At 39.7% G+C, this 13,228-nt stretch overlaps 1 protein-coding gene across 5 annotated transcripts in view; it reads left to right on the forward strand.

Annotated features, from left to right (window-relative positions):
* The window catches only part of nav2a (neuron navigator 2a), a 214,169-nt gene extending 204,825 nt beyond the window's left edge, over positions 1-9,344 (forward strand). For all 5 annotated transcript variants that reach the window (XM_068731045.1, XM_068731042.1, XM_068731044.1 and 2 more), the window contains 13 exons: positions 794-966; positions 1,093-1,246; positions 1,722-1,908; positions 2,045-2,145; positions 2,261-2,356; positions 2,649-2,826; positions 3,004-3,239; positions 3,795-3,946; positions 4,328-4,399; positions 4,517-4,713; positions 4,811-4,929; positions 5,902-6,102; positions 6,545-9,344. In XM_068731045.1, coding sequence (XP_068587146.1) covers positions 794-966; positions 1,093-1,246; positions 1,722-1,908; positions 2,045-2,145; positions 2,261-2,356; positions 2,649-2,826; positions 3,004-3,239; positions 3,795-3,946; positions 4,328-4,399; positions 4,517-4,713; positions 4,811-4,929; positions 5,902-6,102; positions 6,545-6,670 — 1,992 coding nt within the window. In that variant the 3' untranslated portion in view covers positions 6,671-9,344. The remainder of the gene's footprint in view (positions 1-793; positions 967-1,092; positions 1,247-1,721; positions 1,909-2,044; positions 2,146-2,260; positions 2,357-2,648; positions 2,827-3,003; positions 3,240-3,794; positions 3,947-4,327; positions 4,400-4,516; positions 4,714-4,810; positions 4,930-5,901; positions 6,103-6,544) is intronic.
* Positions 9,345-13,228: the final 3,884 nt, after the last annotated feature.

Below are 13,228 nucleotides of genomic sequence, written 5' to 3' on the forward strand. Positions count from 1 at the left end.
CTAACTTACCCATCAGGGCTTCCGTAGCACAGAGTGAGGATATATTGTAGCAACGGTGTGTTGGATGTGTTAATCTGTCTTCAGTAGAGAGGCCATTTGTCAAAGGATTGTTGAAAAGCTTGTAGGGAATCACTGACTGTAGAAGCAGTGATAAGAGCATGAAGTATACATGGTGGATTTTTCCTTTAAACACAAACTATGAGGAAACAATCAGATGTTGACATGGGTCTTATCTAGAAGATTACGTGCAGTTTGAATATGGCTCATCATTTTTGTTTTTTCTACAGATTTTCACCAGAATTTACTCCGAAAGATGAGTACAGCTTAGAAAGCATTGCAGTTTTAGAAAGGCAAGAGAAAATGTTATTATGCAGGAAAAAGTTCTGTGAAATTCTTAATTCTGTGATGAATGCAAACACACATCGTCTTGTTCAGGTGTCTGTATTGAATTGTGTCTCGCAAAGGACAACACTGTCACCTGCTGCCCTTGAAATGTCTCTTTTAATACATCGAGAAATAAGCTAACATCCAATTTTTACCCAGTTTATGAATATAAAAAAACAAAAACAATGAGCCATAAGTAGCTATTCACTTCTCACATTTGGAGCTGTAGCTCAGGTGATAAGACAGTCTACCCATAATTCCTTTACTCCCTTTGACTCACTTGCACTTTTTCACAGCTGTTTTCCTTCACTTTCCCCGGCACACTGCTCCTCTCCCTCTCAGGCGCCTGTTTTTGGGTGCGTTGCATCGCCTGCTCACCGTCTCTTTCTCCTCTGTTTTCCACCTGCAGCTGCGAAGCTCCTTCAAACAAGCGTTCAGCAAGAAGAAATCTCCAAAGTCGGCCTCTTCTCACTCCGACATCGAGGAGATGACGGACTCGTCGCTGCCGTCCTCCCCCAAACTGCCCCACAACGGCTCCGCGGCCAACAGCCACATGCTCAGGAACACGCACTCCAACTCACTGTACGTAGGCATCAGGTTAAGTTGACATGTTGTAGCTTATCCTATACATACGTGTCCAAATAAAGTCTTGGGAAAACAAGTCTGCTTGAATAGCAATATCTCATGTCGTCCTGCTTGTGTGCACAGACTGTCTGAGTGTTTGGACAGCGAGGCGGAGACGGTGATGCAGCTGCGCAGTGAGCTCAGGGAGAAGGAGATGAAACTCACCGATATCCGCCTGGAGGCTCTCAGCTCCGCTCATCAGCTGGACCAGCTCAGGGAGGCCATGAACCGCATGCAGGTCCGCAGGAGCACGCACGCGCGCACGCGCACACACACACACACACACACACACACACATATGACTATAGTTGAGAATTTCACATGACAGGGTTAATGAAACATTTGAAATACAAAACTACGTTAGCTGAATTTAGCTAATTGATGCACAGCGTTTTTTTATCCCCAATAAAAAAACATGGTTATAATTTGAGAAATTATTTTTTTATTCTTAATATTGTTAATATTAGTCGATGTACAATTTTACAGTTTTAAACATTGCATTTGGTCTGATTGGAGGAAATTTGAAAATAGACATTTTAGCACTTAACATTTATTTAGATACAAGCACATTAGTTGAAGGGGGAGCTATACTTTAAGTTCAGATTTAATAAACTATTAGCTGTTTTTTGTAACTTCATCTTGTGTGTGTGTGTGTGTGTGTGTGTGTGTGTGTGTGTGTGTGTGTGTGTGTGTGTGTGTGTGTGTGTCTGCAGGTGGAGATCGAGAAGCTGAAGTCGGAGAATGACCGTCTGAAGGTGGAGAATCAGGGCAGCAGGATGGGCTCCCAGGCCTCCATCTCTTCCTCTCCTCCCCGTCACACACACAGCCAGGCTCAGGGAACGGGGCCGGGGCTCTCCCAGCACAGCCTCAACCTCACCACCAGCGAGTCCACCAGCCTGGGTAAGACTGAGCTGATGTCCCGGGACATACAGGGTTGCTGGTAGATTCATAAGAGATACTGAATAGTGGAAACGCTTTCCCATTTTTCATGGTAAATTTAGAAGCCTTGTCTGACTTTGCTCTGCCTTCCTGTCAGACATGCTGCTGGACGACACCTGCGGAGACGGAGGGATGAGGAAGGAGGGGCGACACGTGAAGATGGTCGTCAGCCTGGATGAGAACAGCAAGTGGGGAGAGGTGAGACCAGTTTGAAAAATACAACTCAAACTGTCTTTTTCTTCACTGCGATTGTTAATGTACCCGAAGGCTTTTTGGTATCTAAAACCAGTCGTGTTGTGGTTTATCATGGCAGGAGGGCCGGCCTCGTCATTTTCTCATTGGTTGCATCGGTGTGAGCGGTAAAACCAAGTGGGACGTCCTGGACGGAGTCGTACGACGCCTTTTCAAGGTAAACATAAACATTATTGCAATACAGAATCAGATAACAGGATTATTAAAAACACCTCGGCATCATGTCAGCATGTTTAATAACAGTTTCTGAGTTTTAAGTCTGTGAAAGGAATCGTAAAGTGTTAAGGATCTTGAAAATGTCTTGGCAGTCAGGTTTCCTTCTATGACACAAAGTTGCTTAAAAGCTGAACGTGCTTCTGTTCAGCAGAAACATTTTGATTAAGACTCAGAAAAAGTCATGAAGCCGGTATCCTCTGTAGAAACTTCACAAAGACTTTGGGTCTTAACAGGAGTACATCACCCATGTGGACCCGGTGAGCCAGCTGGGCCTGAGCTCAGACAGCGTGGAGGGATACAACATCGGAGATATCCTCCGGCCCAGCATCCCCAAGGCCGCCCACACGCCCGAGCTGCTGCCCTGCGGCTACCTGGTGGGAGACAGCAACACCATCAACATCCGGCTCAAAGGTACCGACGCCTCATCAAGCCAACTCTGCAATTCTACCAGTCTGAGAAAGAGAGATGTGACAACTTCATACGGAGAGAAACTGTTGACGCAAAAGTCCTATTTTCTTATTCCTCTAATAACTAGACCAACACAGACGTAGATAAATGACACAAATGTCCTGTCGTGTGTGTGTCCAGGTGTGAGCAGTGAGAACGTGGACTCGCTGGTGTTCGACACTCTGATCCCGAAGCCGATGCTGCAGCGCTACGTCTCCCTGCTGAAGGAGCACAGGCGCGTCATCCTGTCGGGCCCCAGCGGTACAGGAAAGACCTACCTGGCCAATCAGCTGTCTCGACACCTGCTGCTGCTGGAGGGCCGACCTCTGACCCCGCACGCTGTCGTCACTTTCAACGTGGACCACAAGTCCAGCAAGGTAAAGGCACGCAAGCAAAGGATATGCTCTCTGTGCTTGCATCAATCAAAGTGTTAGTGGTTGTTAATCCTACGTCTGTCCTAAAAACATGCTGGCAGATCCGTTTTTGAATTTGTCAGCCAAGCAGACGTTGGTCTTTTTCTGTTCTCTAGTATTGAAACTAAGCGTCAATTCATTAAATTTCTAACATATCATAACGATGAGACCTGTAAGCAAAAGTATCTATCAAGAACCAACAAATCTCACTAAGCTGAAAGTTGAAGTTAAAGTTACTATTTTAAAAGTTTACAAAAGTTAATTAAAGTGGGAGGAAGCCATTGTATATTAATAAAAACATAAAAAATGCTGAACACAAATATAATTTTGGCATTGGTGCTGTTTGGTAATATGAGGACACCAGGTGGTTAATTTAACACATCAGGACAATTAAGATCCTCATAGCAAAGAGGCTAGTCTAAACATTCTGGCTTATTTAGATCTGAAAGGTTCTCCAAGAACATAAAAACAAATACTAATGGTTAACTAATGATACTCTTTCTCTCTCTCTCTCTGTAGGAGTTGCGTCAGTACTTGTCTGGTTTGGCCGAGCAGTGCAGCGGTGTCCCGGGTGCAGACAGCCCTCTGGTGGTCATTCTGGACAACCTGCACCACGTCAGCTCCCTGGGAGAGATCTTCAACGGCGTCTTCAACTGCAACTACCAGCACTGGTCAGTTCACACACACACACACACACACACACACACACACATCTACTGTATCTGCCTAATCATGCTAAAAAATCATGTTGAATTTCAAAACACAGCCACTTAATTACTCCTGAGTGAGGACTGATAATATGCAGATTTGTTAAAAGTATGTACATTTGTACAGTATGGCAGTTAACCAAAAGATGTTTTGCTTCACTCGTGTTTTCAACTGAAGGTAGAGCCCTGTTTGCAGGACTTACACCACACACCACAAAGCAAAGTAACACCCTCTCAGCAGCTCTACTTTAACGCAACGTGTCTTATTAAGTGACTTATTAAGTATCGTACAACTTGTTGGACTCGACAGAAAGAATAATAATCGGTGTGTTTCTCTCATTTCAGCCCCTACATTATCGGCACCATGAGCCAAGCCACGTCATCTGCCCCCAACCTGCAGCTTCACCACAACTTCAGGTAAAGGGCTGCTGACACGCTGTGTTTGACGTATGGAGAGATTGACAAGATGCATTTAAACCTGGAGGAAGCTTTTACCGTTGTGTGTGATAATGAACAGTCCTGTTTTCTGATCAGGTGGGTGCTGTGTGCCAACCACGTGGAGCCGGTGAAAGGCTTCCTCGGCCGCCACCTGAGGAGGAAGCTGATCGAGACGGAGATCGGCAGCCGAACGCGCAACATGGAGCTGGTGAGGATCATCGACTGGATGCCGCGTGTTTGGCACCACCTCAACCGCTTCCTGGAGACACACAGCTCCTCCGACGTCACCATCGGTAAGAGAAAGATCCGCGGTTGATTTGGGATCCTTTATTAAAACGTCAATGCGTAGAAACAATTTGTGTCTTACCTCCCCCGCTCTGTGGCGTGCAGGACCTCGTCTCTTCTTGTCCTGTCCCATGGACGTGGAGGGATCCAGGGTTTGGTTCACTGACCTCTGGAATTACTCCATCATCCCCTACATGCTGGAGGCCGTACGGGAGGGCCTGCAGGTAACGCACACACATAATCCTCTTGATATCTCTAGAAATAAAAAGATGATGGACTGATTATGCTCTGGCCAAAGAACAAAGGATTATATTTTTTACTTCAATTCTGGGGTGTTGATGATGTTTTTAGCTGTAAGAATGAAAGTAAATAATAAAGAGACATGATTCTTTTCAAGGATCCGGCTGATTGAAGTAGAAGTGTAATGAGTCAGAGAACAATACAACTGTTCAGATCTGCCCTCTCAGAAGACCGGGGTTGTGTTCATCAAAGTGAAATGGATTCAATTTGGACTTTTAATCTGCATGTAATTAGCATCTGGTTTAATTAGGCAGCAGCTAATTACCAGAATGCAACCTCAGAGTGGGAGTGTAGGGCAGCTTAGTTCAGTAGAGAAATCACAATGTGGAGATGCTGCAATGGAAACAGCTGTGACTGATGGGATTATGTTTTCAGGTTCTCAGGACACCTTTGACATTTGGCACAAACTCTTTATGACATTTTTATGGCTTTTTATGACATACGATACTATGACCTTTTTTTAACTTACAATACTTTTGTGAGTATTGTACTTTTTTTATGACATGCTACAGTATACTATGACTTTTTAAAACATTACTTTTGTATACCTTAACATACAATTACTTTTCTATAGTTTGACATTACTTGTGACTTACTATTGACTTTTCTGTGACATTTTTATGGATTGATGACATTTTGGACAGTCAGAAATTGACTGTTTTTGGCGGAGGGATACAGTTTGTGTTACTGAGGCTTCGGAGCAGCTTTCACTCTTACCTAGTGCACCCATTTTAGAGGAGAAGCAATTTCCACAAAAAACTGTAATTCAGTAAATACTAATAAAAAACTGAACTTCAAACTACAAACTGCTCCAAGCCATTAAGTCCAGAACTTAAAATGTGCCTCAGAGCATCTTCTGGTGTGTTTCAGTTGCTATATTCTGTGTTTCTCTGTAGCTCTATGGCCGCAGGGCTGCGTGGGAGGACCCGGCTGCCTGGGTGATTGACACCTACCCGTGGTCTGCCACCTCCACTCCGGCTGATTGGCCCCCGCTGCTACAGCTCCGCCCAGAGGATGTGGGGTTCGATGGCTACTCTGCCCCGAGGGAAGGAGTCAGGAAAGAGCCACCGCAGAGCGACAGCGACGCAGACCCACTGGTGAGCAACAATACATAAGGGTAGTCATGCACAAATATATAGTATCTTTTCCAAAATTGAAACTTAATGGCAACACACCACCTCTTCGAAACAGTTCTTAAGAAATGAGAATGTGTACAAACAATCAAGGCCTTTTTACATGCCTCAATCAACAAATGTCTCAAGTTGAGAAAGATCAAAATCAAGTTAAACACAAAAATGATAAGTAAGAAACAAAAGCACAATAAAATTACAAAAATACATAAAAAACAAACATAACTATCTCAAATTAAGTTAGAGCTGTCAAGTAAAGAAACACCTTTAGAGCGTTCTTGTCTTTAGCTAGTGTCAGTGACTTACTTAAGAGTCCTTTCTGCAATAGAGATTGAAAGATGCTAAGTAGGCCTCGAGTTGTTCTGCATTGTAAAGCGTGATCAGACTGACGCTTTGATTCTGGTGACAGATGAACATGCTGATGCGTCTGAAGGAGGCGGCGACGTCATCGAGCCCACAGAGCTACGACAGCGACTCCAACAGCAACAGCCACCATGACGACATCCTGGACACGTCGCTGGAGTCCACCTTGTGATGCAACACTGGGATCGGTTTTCATAACAACTGTGAGAACATCTTCTTTAGAGTAAAATCCAGCCACATTAATTTGGGTGCAGGTAACCCAAATATTTAAGAAGAAGAAAAAAAGGTTCAAATTACATTTCAGAAAACAGGCAACACGTTTCTACTGCACTGCTCTGTTTAGTTTTTTTTTTCACCGCTGTGGCCAGTGGCTCCTCTGTCAGGAGCCTGACTTCTACTTCAGACAGACAGAATAAAAGCACACAGCCTGTCACGGTTGGTGAGGCGCCATCATTACCGTCATCAGCACATACCAGCCAGCGGTCCTCCTATCAGGCGAGGATACTTCTGTTCATGCCCAGCTGCAGTGTGCCTGAGCTGCCTGCAGATGGCGATACAGACACTTGTCTCTGGAGCATCGGTGAGCCTGAACTACCAGCCGCTGAGAACACCGATGAGGCTGCTGGTTGGACGGATGAACAGCCAGCAGCTTTCTGCTCTTCCTCCTCCTCTGTGGCTAAAGTTGCCTGTGTGGTTGCTGAAGAATAAATCAGGGCAAAGTGAATGTTAAGTCCCACAGCATGCTCACACTTCTAAAAACTCCTCAGTGATTGTTAATGAATACATCCCAAACTCTTTTCACTGTTTGATTTGATTCATGTGGTGTAGTAATAGGTCATGAAACAGATGTAAATCCACAAAAAGTAATTTAGAGCCCAAATAGATCTCCCATCCGATACACCTTTACTGTTCTTCAGTTAAATGTCTGAATTCAAAGCCCTTCATGGACACAAACAAAAGAGAACTGGTGTTTACAAATGCAAACCTGTGATATAAACATGGTCATAAGAAAGTTAGTTATAACTGTAGCAACATTGCATCACCACCAGGACAATGTGGAAGTCCAAATATTCTCACCACGATCCTTGATGACCCTTTCAGTCGACACATCATATGGTGCTGTTCATCAAGGTCTTCAGTGGTTACATCCTGTCTGACAAACTGGTTCTACCAGACAGTAGTGGAGCAGAATAACATTAAGTACATTACATACAGTTTCATTGGCCAAACTCACAGCTGTAAACACAGACACTAACATCTATAACTTATCTTACAAAGTAAGACAAGACGAGGACTAAATCTAATTTACTGAATCTCTTTAGACTCCTAAGACCTTCAGTAGTAAAGGGCACTAGCTTGGAAATAAACATTCACCATGGCTGGATTTATCCTTTAAACTTGTACCATGTTTGTCATAATATCCTTTTCCATCTGTGTTGTAACTTTCTGTGTAACTTCACAAACAACAGCTCCACCACTTCTAATTTTGACTACTTCATAATCCTTTTAGATCTCCATGCACATTGGCCCAAACAGGCTGTTGTAGCACAAATCTCTTTTGGTGCTGGACTGAATTCCAACAATGCCTTACTCGTTTCTAACAGACTATGTGCATTAGCAGATTTTTTTTATTTGTCTAAATGGCTGTAAACGTAACAGGGCTCCGCGTCAACGCTCTCCTCGAGCACCTCGGGTTGTCGAGGAGCAGCGTCGACCTCTCGTCATATCAAACACCAACGCTACGGGATTGAGACGTGAATGAAAAGCAGTACTTTGGGTTTCAAATTAAAGTGTATGCATGTATAACCCAGTGCTGTGAAGCTGGTGTAAATATTTGGACCACTAGCAAGAAAGAAAAAATATATTGATGTGTTTTGGTGCTCGAAATTTGAACGTTTTGCAGGTTGATTGGGTGAGGGAAGTTTAAGAAGATGTGTTGATTTTATACCTCATCCCCATCCTTTAACTGTGCTTTCGTCACGCTCATAGTTCTGTTTTATGTGATTTGTGATGAACAAAACTGTCCTAACAAACATGTTCAACTAATTAAGTGAAAACTAGTGTATATGCTGCTTTGTTTATAGTGACATAATTAATCGGAGGTTAAAAGGTATAAAGGTACTTGTGGTTGAATGATGATGTAAAACAGTTTGACGTTATTTCTGTGGCTTAAAATGTAAAGAATATTGTACTTTTTATTTTCCTTAAACCTCCCAGCCTACCTTCTGGGAAGGGCAGGCACTATTTAAAAGCCGGGGTCATGTCATCCAGCACAACGTCCATGGCATTCAGTGTTTTACTCACAGATCCTATGCAACACTCATTCTGATCTCCAAATGGAAGCCAAAAGCTGAATGTGCGTGGTTTTCAGCACTGCCGAAATATACAGCATGGAGTCAGATTTGTTAGGACTTTTCAGATTTGTGCCCTATGTTCTTTGTCCATATGTATGTCTGTGTAGATTCTAGAGGCTCTCCTGCTATGGTACTTGTAAGCACAAAGAGACTGATTCTCCATTTGTCTCGAGTAAAGTCTGCTCTAAGAGGTGTGGATGTTGTGAAAGCATTTGCCCAGTCTGTCAGTTTATTACTCACAAACTCAATGAATGTTAAGCCTTCTTTGCTATGTACATTTTTGTATGTAACATAACCTTGTAAATAGTTGATTATCTTGCAGCATTTTGATGACTTTTTCTAGCTGATTTGTTACAGTACTTGAAAAGGAGTATTTTGTGTACAGTCTCTTTACATCAGAGCAGATTGATGCAGTTTGTCATCACTGGTCTGTCCAGGGCTTGCTGTACTAGTCTTAAGTTATTGTGATTCAATAAAATTAATGATTATTTATGACTGAATTTTGTCAAATAGTTCCTTAAAAAAAACTTGACTTGGAAATGTTTACAATCATAAAAAAGTCATAATGTAGTATGTCGAAAAATGTCATAACAACGTAACAATATAGTTTGTTGTAAAACGTCATTGTATATTATGTTAAAAATAATACAAAAGTCAGAGTATAGTAGGTTGAAAAAAGTACTAAAAAATTAAAAGAAAATAGTTTTTAAAAACTCATAGTATAATATGTCTGGAAATGCATTTCAAAGTCATAGTTGATTATGTAAAAAAAAAAGCATAGTACAGTATGTAAAAAAAAAAGTCTTTAAAAGGTCGTAGTATAGTGTGTCGTAAAAAGTCATAAAAAAACGTATAGCATAGTTTTTTGAAAATAGTCAAACAAAAATGTAATAGTATAGCATGTTGAAAAAAGTGATAAAAGGTCATATTATAGAATGTCCAAAAAAGACATTTAAAAGTTTAGTATGTCGAAAATGTAGTGTGTAAAAAAAGGCATAGTATAGTATGTCAAAAGAAGTTATACAAAGTAATAGTACAGTATGTTGAAAAAAATATATTGTAATGTCAATGTCCTTAAAACGTTTTAGAAAATATGTAGAAAAAGGTCACGTAAAACTCATGGTAAAATATTTCCAAAAAGTCTTAAAACATTTGTAGTAAGGTATGTCAAATTTATTTTTATAAAAAACATAAAAAGGTCAAAAGTGTTTTGGTTTAGTATGTGGAAAAAAATCATAATTCTTTTTTTTTTTTTTTTTTTACTTTTTTTCAAATTACTATACTATGACTTTTTTGAAACTTTTTTTCAAAATACTATACTATGACTTTTTTTAATTTTCAACACTATACTATGACTTTTTTTTTAACTTTTTTTCAAAATACTATACTATGACTTTTTTTAACTTTTTTTCAACAGACTATACTATGACTTTTTATTTTACTTTTTTCAAAATACTTTATTATGACTTGAATTGTAAGTCGCTTTGAAGAAAAGCGTCTGCTAAATGACTTTTTTTCAAAATACTATATTATGACTTTTTTTAAATTTCCAACACATTATACTATGACTTTTTTTTACTTTTTTTCAAAATACTATACTATGACTTTTTTGCATGCATGAGCTAACTTCAAATCACAACTGGTGCATATTTACAAAATAATTTCACCTCAGGTGTATAGCAGACCAACTCAAGGTGTCACTCAGAGAGAACCAGGACAATCTGATGTAGCATTTCAAAATTAAAGCCTTTCAAAAATGTAAACTTTTTTTCAAAAAACTATATTATAACTTCTTTTTTAAATTTTCAACACACTATACTATGAATTTTTTATTTTATTTTTTTTCAAAATACTATACTATGACTTTTTTTTTTTTTACTTTTTTGACATTCTACTGACTTTTTTTTTTTTTTACTTTTTTTCGACATACTATACCAGGGGTATTCAATTAACATTCCAAAAGGTCCAAATTGAGAAAATCTCCTCAGGCAAAGGTCCAGAACATTACAATAATATCTAACTTGCACTATTTAGTGTCATGTGTGTGTGTATATGTATGTATGTATGTATGTATGTATATATATATATATATATATATATATATATATATATATATATATATATATATATATATATATATATTCAAGAAGCCTAGTCGTAGTAACAATCAATTATATTTTAACAATTATTATTCTCAGTTTTCAAATTTAAGTGGATGGATTATAAATAATACAGAGAAATACATAAATAAATGTTCTTCTCATTTCAAGTAAAATAAGGGCTGGATTAAAGAATAACTGACATAACACAAAGCTTTTGAAAAATGTGCATCTTAATAGCAGGTCACCTCAAGGTTTCACTCAGAGAGAACCAGGACATTCTGATGTAGCATTTCAAAATTAAAGCCCTTCAAAATCGCATGCATGAGCTAACTTCAAATCACATTCATGAGACAATTTGTCTAATTTCAGATGGGATTTTAGAGGAAATGGTGCATAGTTACAAAATCATTTCACCTCAGGTTAAAATTAAGTAATTCATTTAAAAAAAAAATAATTTCACTGAATTGCCCTGCAGCTTTAAATTCAGTTCATTCAGGTGTGAAGTGATGTCAATCAAAAAAGCCACGATATTATATTTTTCTCATCTTCTAACAAGAGAAATCTGTGTGCATGGACTTTATCTGTGGTTATTAAACCACTTGTTTCAGCTCTATTCTCTCTGTTAACATCATAGTTGATCAATGAATTCATGTGTTAGGCTCTGATCATATTGGGCTCTTAGATTTATTTTCTGTGTCTTCATTTCAGATGTGAGTGAGTACGTTTGCTCAAAAGAGTTGTGCTTTGTCTCGCAGTGGCGCTTCACATTACAGCTTTATTAATTGTCACGGTCTCTGAACATATGAGACATCCGGGTTTTAAACTGTCCGCGGGAAGAATTAACCTATGAAAGAGTCAGCTCATTATTGTTTAAAGACTCTGGTCTCTCTGACCACTTCTCTCTCTTTGGAGAACGTCATGTGAAATAACTTCTCTGACTCACGTAATAATTCTCCTACTCCTCGTTCTCTTTCCTCGTCTCCCCCGTGTGTCTACATCTCACTCGAGTCAGGAAACTTGTCAGAATACCCATATTTGATCGGCTGAGCTGCATCACGTGATGTGATTTACGCCGCTGAACAAATGCTGTAAAGGCTGTAAAGGCTGGAAAAGCTGCGCCGGTTAAAATAAAAACGCTCCGTCAAAATGTAATAATTCTCAATTATCTATCGGTTGTAGGTCCTGGGTCCGGAAACAACGGCGCCTGGGACCGAATCCGGACCGCGGACTGCCTATTAGTGACCCCTGCACTATACGATGACTTTTTTAAAACTTTTTTTCAAAATACTATATTAAGACTTTTTTTTTAATTTTCAACACACTATACTATGACTTTTTTTTTTTTAAATTCGAAATACTATACCATGACTTTTTTTTAACTTTTTTTTGACATTCTACAATGACTTTTTTTTAATTTTTTTTCATCATACTTTACTCTTTCTTTTTTGCATGCATGAGCTAACTTCAAATCACAAATGGTGCATAGTTACAAAATCATTTCACCTCAGGTGTATAGCAGACCAACTCAAGGTGTCACCTTGAGAGAACAAGGACAATCTGATGTAACATTTCAAAATTAAAGCCCTTCAAAATTGCATGCATGAGCTAACTTCAAATCACATTCATGAGACAATTTGTCTAATTTCATACAATATGTGTTTCTTTTTCAACATACTATACAATGGGTACACCCTATGCAAGGGTGACCGTGGCTAAGTAGAGAGCAGGGCTGCCTTTCAATCAGAAGGTCAGTGGTTTGACCCCCAGCTCCTGCTTGAGCAAGACACTTGAATTGTAAGACTCTTTAAAGCATAACCCTAGTTTCAGAGATATCAACTTATACATTTTTTTTCCCAAGGTCCTGGACACTCCGGACCAACACCAATCGAACCGCAATGACCGCTTTAGTGGGGGTAGAGCCCACTTCCAAGGCTCTAGGACCTTCCTCTCACCCTAACCCTAACCCTAGCTTCAGAAATCTCAATTTATATTTTTTCCCCCCAAGGTCCTGGACACTCCAGACCAACACCAATCGAACCGCAATGACCGCTTTAGTGGGGGTAGAGCCCACTTCCAAGGCTCTAGGACCTTCCTCTCACCCTAACCCTATCCCTAACCCTAGTTTCAGAAAAAAAATGTAATTTCTTTTTATAACTTTTTTTCGAATTACTCTACTATGACTTTTTTTTTACTTTTTTTTGACATTCTACCATGACTTTTTTTTTTTTTACTTTTTTTCAAAATACTATACCATGACTTTTCTTTTAACTTTTT

The sequence above is a fragment of the Cebidichthys violaceus genome, unplaced genomic scaffold (assembly GCF_023349555.1).
Source record: "Cebidichthys violaceus isolate CVI_PGR_0920_01 unplaced genomic scaffold, fCebVio1.0.p SCAF_5, whole genome shotgun sequence".
Lineage (NCBI taxonomy): Eukaryota > Metazoa > Chordata > Actinopteri > Perciformes > Stichaeidae > Cebidichthys > Cebidichthys violaceus.